The 8,033-nt window shown below is 63.3% G+C and overlaps 1 protein-coding gene across 1 annotated transcript; it reads right to left on the minus strand.

Annotated features, from left to right (window-relative positions):
- Positions 1-270: 270 nt before the first annotated feature.
- HES7 (hes family bHLH transcription factor 7) lies at positions 271-5,289 on the minus strand (the record flags this gene model as incomplete). The annotated part of the gene is made up of 6 exons (XM_080826808.1): positions 271-477; positions 566-1,713; positions 2,037-2,124; positions 2,705-2,800; positions 4,787-4,853; positions 5,228-5,289. 5 exons carry the CDS (start codon positions 5,287-5,289, stop codon positions 1,265-1,267), a joined length of 762 nt encoding a protein of 253 aa, XP_080682934.1. The 3' UTR covers positions 271-477; positions 566-1,264.
- Between the last annotated feature and the right edge of the window lie 2,744 nt (positions 5,290-8,033).

Here is an 8,033-nt window from a genome sequence, read left to right on the forward strand (position 1 = left end):
AGGCCACCAGAAAAACTCCACCTTGGCAGCGGTGGGATTCGAACCCACGCCTCCGAAGAGACTGGAGCCTAAATCCAGCGCCTTAGACCGCTCGGCCACGCTACCCGCGTGGAAGCGAACCCTCCCCGCGGTCCTCCTAAGAGACTAGAGGGGCGAGACAGGCCTGCGGTGGCTGTGCTAAGTCCCTGGGCCTTCTTCGGAAACCGCAGACCCAGGAGCAGCGAACGGCGAAACAGACAGAGAGGAGGAAATTGAGACACACCGATATTTGCAGCGAAACAAGTTTATTTTCGTGGGTGGGGCCGCATCTGGGGGCGGGGTGCGCCTGGGCGGGAAGCACCCCCCAAGCGGGCAGCTGGAGCCAGGTACTCGCTCGCTCCTGGTCGGTTGCTCTCGCTCCCCGTCTCTTCCACCCGTGCGCGCCCGCACTGCCACTTGGCTCTCGCGCTTCTGGCCCGCTACCTCTCCCCGGCAGGCCTGCGAGGTCCCAACCACGCGCTGCTGGCATGCCCCGCCCAATTCCCTCACACCCCTCTCCCTCCCCGCCCCTTGCCCATGCTAGTACCCGTAAGCCGTCAGACGCCGCCGCCCGCCAGGTGGCTCTGTGGCGCAATGGATAGCGCATTGGACTTCTAGTGACGAAAGAGCGATTCAAAGGTTGTGGGTTCGAATCCCACCAGAGTCGATTTTATTTCAATTTTTTTTTTTTCCCCTTCCCTCTTTATCTGGTTTTTCCTTAAAGGTTCCCATCCCTTCTCCCCCTTCCCTATTTTCAGTGTTTTCCACCTGTTTCAGCTCCAACCTCAGTCTCCGCTCTGCTCTCTTCTTTACTTACCTGTCTGCCCCGGGGCTTGGGCCGTGGAGAGCAGGACTGGGAGGGGCGGGAGACAGAAGGAAAGGGAGACAGAAGGAAAGTGGGCGTGGACGCCGACATAAAGGCAGGCCCCTGGCTCGGGGACACACGGGGATTTAATAACCACTTTATTCCATGCACTAGGGACTCTGGAGGGGACTGGGGCTGGGCCGGGGGCAGAGAGGGTACAATCCTAGACGCAAGGGGGGCAGGGAAAAGGGACAGGAACCGGGGAAATATATATTTATATAGATACTCTAATATAGACCACATCTCACCCGCGCGCTGCGCCCGCGCGCCCCGCCGCCCTCCCCAACACCTGCTCGCCCCGACGCCCGGGTCCCTCTGCTGCCCTCGGGCTGGAGTCTCTACCTCACCCCCAGCCCCCGCCCCCACCCCACCCCCCAAAGCTCAGGGCCAAGGTCTCCAGAAAGCGGGCGGCGGGGGCGGCGGGGCCTTGGGCGCCCCGTCTTGTCTGTGCGGCGGCGGCGGCGGCAGCAGTCCGGTGAGGGGCGCCGGCGCGCCGCAATCCCCGGCGCGGGGCGAGCAGGGGGACGGGGACCAGGCGCAGCGCGGGCTACGGGGGCCCTGGTGCACTGGGGGGCGCTGGTGCAGCGCGGGGCCGGGCGCCGGGGCGGCGGGGTCCAGCGGTGGGCGCGGCGCTTGGGGCCTCGGATCTACCGGTTCCGGCCGGGGCGGCTTGGGGCGCAGGTAGCCGTGCAGCGCGGAGAAGAGCTGGGCGCGGGCGGCCGGGCTGGCGTCGTGCGCGAAGGCCGCCAGGCGAAGCAGGCACTCGCGGAAGCCGGACAAGTAGCAGCTGGCGAGCGCCTCGGCGTCCTGGGCTGGGGACCGGGGAACCCCTGGAGCCGCGGCGGCGGGTGCGGCCGGCGGGAGCGCGGGCGGGCAGGGCAGGGGCCCAGCAGGGGTGAGGGAAGGGGCGGGGCGCAGAGATACCGAGGCGCGACAGCCGCACAGACAGAGACAGGAAGCCAGATGGACGGACAGAGGGAGAAAATGAGGGAGACACAGAGACAGACACGCGCGGGTGTTATTAACCTCGCCTCGGAGCAGAGCCTGCCACTCCCAAGCCCACCGTCCATCGCAGGGTCCGCCCCAGCTACCCCGGCCCGGGCCTCGGTGAATCCCCCCTCCCGCCCTCCGCTGCCCCACCCCCGCGCTGTACCCGGGGGCTCCACCCGGCTTCGCTCCCTCAAGTAGCCCACGGCGAACTCCAGTATCTCTGCTTTCTCCAGCTTCGGGTTGCGGAGGTTCTACAGACGGGAGGGGGAGGGCGCAAAGACAGAGAGGGGTGGGGAGAGAGGGGGAAGTGGCAGGGGGAAGAAGGGAGGGGGGATGCGGGAGCTGGGGGTGCCCCCGATCGCGTGTGCGCGCTGCCCACGGAGCACGCGACCGAATGCCGAGTGGCGATGACCGAGAGTGGACCCGGGAAACCGTGAGACTACACCGTCCGACCCGAGGGCAGGAAACCAACCCCCAGTGCGAGGAGGGGGTTTGAAACAGCAAACCCGGGGACTGAAATTAACCACCCTGCCTGCTGTTCTGAGGGGGTGGGGGGGGAAGCGTTTACAGACCCAAAGGTTGAAAACTGACGGACCCTGGGAGTGAAATTTACAGGGCCGGGTGTGAAACTTACAGACCCGAGGGGTGGCCATGAAGATCGCGTTCTGAGAGCGAGAGGGGGCTCTGGGATGGGATTCCAAGGGCGGGGCTCGGGTCAGGATGCCTTGGGGCCTGGGTCGCCAGTGCAGCATGTGTCCCCACCCCAGAAGGAAGCCCTGGGACGCGAGGACGGGACGCTGGGGACGGCCCGGGGACGGCGGAAGGACTGACCTGGTCCCGGGTCCGCTCCAGCAGCAGCAGCCTGAGCTCTTCCAGGCTGCGGTTGATGCGGTCCCGGCGCCGCTTCTCCACCAGCGGCTTCAGCATCTGCGACCACCAGGAAAGGGAGAGCGGGCCGACCGGACCGAGACTCAGCGCGGCCGCGCGGGCGTGCGGATCCCGCCGCTGGGATAGTCCCAAGCCCACTCCTTCCCCGACACCCCAGCGAAAGCCTCCGGCCGGGCCCTCTGGATCCCTCTCCGCTCCCCCTCCCTCCCAGCGCCCGCGGGGTCAATGTCTGTAGCTCGCCTCCTCTCTCTCCCGGGTCTTCTGCATTCTCCTCTCTCAGTCTTGGCCTCCCTCCTCCCCTCTGTGTCTCTCCTTCTCCTCCTCTTTTCTCTCTACGTCTCCGTCTCGTGCAGTCTCTCTGTCTCAGTGGAGAACTTTGCGGGCCCTCTTTGCGCCCAGACACGTGGCCCGCAAGGTGCCGGGCTCTGAGTTCCGGCCCTGAGTGTAGAAAGGGAGATACCCAGGGCGACCGCGCCTCCTCTTCTCCCTCTAACCCGTCTATGCAGTCAGCTTTCTCCACTGCTTCTAAAAGCTTCCACCCGGTCTCGGGCCTCTGGAACCAGTGCCTTCCGGGCCTTCTCTCTAAGGCTGCCCTGGGCCCGCTCTGGATCACGACGCGCGGGGAGCAAGTGCCTCGCCTCTCCGCTTTTTGTTTCCACCCGCCTCCCTTAGCTCTGTGCTCCCCTCGCTTATTTCACTCAAATTCCCGGCTCCCCAGCCCTGCAAGCCGCAAGGTGCCACATCCCATTACCCAAACCCAAGACCTCTACTTCTGCTGCCCACGCAGCCCCTGCTCTGACCCCGTCCCCTTCTTCATACTATGCAGTTTCATTCCCAGCTCCTGGCGCCCTGGGTTCCCCATGCGCTTCTCCCCCTCCCAACCCTGCGACTCCAGCCTCTTTCCTCACCCAGGGTCTCAGGGACGGGGTCCCCGGACCGGACCAGGGACCTCTGCTCCCTTCCCTCCCGCCTCTCACCTTGGGGCCGTCCCTATTCTCCGCTCGATCCCGAGTGACCATCGCTCCTCCGGACCCTGGTGTGGACCGAGCCCCTGCCCTCCGGGCTCCTTATATCCCGCGGGCTCCTGGGGGTGGGGGGGGGCGGTGTGGGACCCGGACCCGCCCCCTTCGGCACCCAGATCCCTCCCCGCGCGGCCCGGGGCACGAGGCTCCCGGAAAGGGGAGGAGCGCAAGGGGGGAGGGGAAGGAGTGGAACTGGCCTGGGAGTGTGGGAAATGAGGGGCCAATGCAGCACCGGCTGGTTTAAGGACCCTTAAGGCTGTATAATGAGGCGGAACCCAGCTGAAAGGAGGAGGTTATTAGGGGGAGAGGGAGGTGAAGTGATTTGGGACCGGCCTCAGGAATGAAGTTCAGAGTCCGCCCCCCACCCCAATTGCAGCTTTCTTAGGAGTTCTCTGTTACCCCACGACTCTGAAATAAAAGTCAGCATCCCTCCGCCCGCAGACTGGACCTTATACACCTTCCCCCCAAATCCACCTCCTAGTTGGGTAAGGGAGCGACCTGAGCGTGCTGGGCTAATCTGAGTCAACTGGGGCCCTGCCGGGAGGCGAACGAGCCTCCCTGTGCGATCTTAGCGAACCTTATTCGATTCCCCCAACTCTGCGCACCCTGGTCTAGGCTTGGGTTGGCGCAGCTGACATAAGCACCAGAGGCCCAGCTTACTCCTTACAGGACCGAGTGCAAAAGCTGGTGTGTTATCAAGTGCCACAATAGACCAGAGTGAAGTAGACACTGGGGAGAGGGCCACAGTGCCAGATAGCTGGACTGGGGAAGAGCGGGACCCTCAAGAAAGAGGAAGCAAGGGTGGAGAGACCTTCCCACTTAGAAGTATTTGATTCAAAACTAATTATAGGAGGTTCCGGCGTGTGGTTTCCAGGCCACCTGACATAAGTCGTGCTCATGCTGCTTGCTCCTGGGGACCCCTCCTGCGGATGGGGGAGCAGGGAGCAGGCAGTTTTCTTAAAGAGACAAGAAAGAGATACAAAAAGCCATCATCAACACCCACCTCAAACCAAGAACACGACCCTCTGCAGAATGGTGCGTGAGCACTCGGAGGCTTCCGGATAAAGTGTCTGAGAAGATAAAATCAGAGATTCTCGCGGGTCAGCCGGACTGCTCCGGACAAGGACGCGCAAAGACAAGGTTGCAGACCCAGTCGGAAGATAAGCTACGGAGTCAGAGGGCGAGGAGGCCCTCCCGCCCTCCCAGGGCCTCTCCACACCTTGGGGTTTTGTTTTGGTTTGTTTTTTTTCTCGGAGCCTGCCTCGCCAAAGCCCAAACCCGGACAGACACAGACCTTGGGGAGGGCGCTCCCATCTGGGATCAGGGCCTCCGGTCTATCCCACCTCCCCCTACCTGGGCCAAATGGGAGCGCAGATGTGTGGTCCCCAGCAGCCCCCCTCGCCCCCCTCCTTGGGAACCTGCGCTCGGGCTGAGTTTTTCTCACCTGCACGCGAGGCTCGGGGCCCCGGGCTGTTCGCACCCGGGTGTGGGGCCGCCCCTGGCCATATGGGGCGACTTTATGGCCGGGCGGCCGGATCCGGGCGGGAGGAAGGCTAGCCTGGCGCTCCACCCCCGTCAGCTACTCGGGGCCACTCCTCCGCCGCGCCCCCGGCCGGCACCTTCGGCCTGAGCAGGGCCGCCTCCACCTCTTCCAACCTCAGGTAGAGTCCCCAAAAGCCACCAGCCACTTGCATTGGTGGTTCAGTGGTAGAATTCTCGCCTGCCACGCGGGAGGCCCGGGTTCGATTCCCGGCCAATGCAGAGCCTCGCTTTTTTTTTTTCCCCCTTCCTCCTGTCCCCAGATAAGGGAGAAGTCTGATAAAATGCATGAGAAGCATCTCTAACATTTCTAGCAAATATTAATACTCGACTTTTTTACCCTATGGCAGAGTTGGAGGCTCTGGGTCGGATCAGGATTCCCAGGGTCCTCCCTCCGAACGCCGTCCTCCCAGCCCGGGGGTCCTGCTGCCTTCCACACCGCTCCCCCCGCCCCCCGGCCCCCGGCCCCGCACCTCCGCAGGCGTGACCCTGAGAAAGGACCCGCCGCTCGGATCCCTGCCCCGGGGGTCCTCCCACCCTCCGCGGGGGAGGGCGGGGCCTGCCCGCCTGACGCTCCCCAAGTCCCGGCTCTACTGGCCCTTCTCGTCCGCGCTCGCTCTCTCCTGCCTAATGTTCTCTCCGAAGCGCGCTTGCTTCTTCCAAGCCCGTGGGGCCCGACCTTTCGGTGCCGCCGGCTTCCCGGGCCGCACCCCTCCCCGCGGCGCGCTCGGCGGCGGCATCTCTCGCCAGGTGTCCCGGCAACGTCCGCGCGGCCTCGCGGGGTCTGCACCTGCGTCCGCGCGTCTCTAGCTCCGGCCGCTCCCGCCCGCGCGGCTCGTTTCCGGCGCGCCGGGTCTCTGATCTCTCGTGGTCTCTCCGGGTCTCTGTCCCCTCCCGGCCCTCTGCGCTCCCACGCTCCTGCCGGCCCCTGGGAAGCTCGCTCGCACCTCCGGGCTCCCCGCCGCCTCCCCGCCCGCCCCTTCCCCGCCGCTTTGATCCCGCACGCGTCGGGCCGGCGGGCGGCCGGGCGCCCCCGCCAGCTGCTGCGGCCGCTTGGGAGCCGGGCGGGAGGGGGGACGGAGGAGGAGACGGGGCGGGGGCGACCCCGGCTCCCCCCCCACCCGCCCCCGGCTCGCCGCCGCTCTCTCCGCTGGGCTCCGCGGCTGCCCGGGTTCCTGCGGGCCCGGGCCTCGGGGTCTCTCCCCCGAGCTCGCCCCGGGCCTGCTCGGTCTCGGCTTTCTGCCCTCTGTCCGTTTCAGCCTGTCTGTTTCACCTGGGGGTTCCTGTCTCTGGATCGTGTCAGTGACGCGGGACGCTCTCTCGGCTACTCCCCCGCGACCGTGGCTCCCAGCAGGAAGCTGTACAACAATCTGGGCATCTGTCTGCGAGCGCGGCCGCCCAGTTACTCAGTCGGTATCTATGGAGTCCCTCCTGGGTGCCAAGTATGGGTAGGCACTGAGGGTGCACTGGGTCTGGGCTCTCCTGAACCTACATTATGGGGGGGAGAGAAGTACAGAAAATAACGAAGAACGCAGAAAATAATATAATAGAGTTGTTAGTCTGGGGGTATGGGGGGCTGGCTACCGCCGGGGCCAAGGTAATGGCTTGAGAGCGAAGTGCTGCTTTTTTTACTCTGGGTGATCAGAGACAGCCCCTAGGAAGAGGAGATATTTCAGCCCAGCAGATTCCGCAGAAAGAAGCAGATGACAGACACAGCAAGTGCAAAGGCTCTGGGGCAGGAATGGACTTTGCTTGTGGGAACTAGAGAAGGAGCACCAATGTCCCCGGCAGGAAGGATTTGGAGTGAAGCAGAGATAAGAGGGAGAGACGGGGCCCCATCACACAGGGCTTTAGAAACCCAGCAAGGACTTTGGATTCTATTCTTAAGTGCAAGGGAAAGCAAGTGGAGGGTTTTAATGGGCAATGTCATATTCAGGGACTTCTCTTTTAAATGACCCCTTTGGCTGCTGTGTGGGAGATCATTTGGGTTGCTGAACAGCCTTCTAGGCAAGAAGACATTGATGTTGGCCTGTATGAGGTGGAGGCAGTGGAGAAGCAAGTGAATGGGTTACTTCTTGGTTTTTGGCTTAAGTAATGGGCTGGTTGATGGTGCCTTTTACTGTGACGGCAAATGGGCAAATGCCGGGCGAGTGGACCTTTGGGAAAAGTTTGGAGAGAGAGACCAAACATTACTCTCTAGTTAGCTTAGTTGAGATCCCCTTAGACATCCAAGTGGAAACCACAGGTAGGCCAAGGATATATGAAGCTGGGGGTCAGAGGTAGAGGATAGTGTGTGGGGGGGGGGGGTCACTGGGAGATAGATGAATTTAATGCTAAGAGACTAGAGCACCCAGGGAGAGAATGTGGGGAGAAAAGAGAGGGGCTGAGCAAGGAGCTGTGGACACCTCCCCTCCCCCCATCACTTAGAGGCTGGGGGTGGGGGAGGAAGAGGAGGAGGAGGAGGAGGAGGAGGTGGAGAGGACCTGGCAAAGGAATCTAGACAGATGGGGAAGGCAGCAGAAAAGCCAAAGGAGTGGGAGCTTGTCCCAGGCCGGTGTCCCTGGGACAGAAAATTGGGAAGCCAGGAACAGCACGTGTATAAAGGAGGGAGCCACCTGTTCTAGCTAAGCTGCTTTGGAAGGTCAGATAAGGACGAGAGTGAGAGCGAAGGGACCCTCAGCTTAACATCTTGGACATCACAGACGACCTGG

The sequence above is a fragment of the Martes martes genome (genome assembly GCF_963455335.1).
Source record: "Martes martes genome assembly, chromosome: 16".
NCBI lineage: Eukaryota > Metazoa > Chordata > Mammalia > Carnivora > Mustelidae > Martes > Martes martes.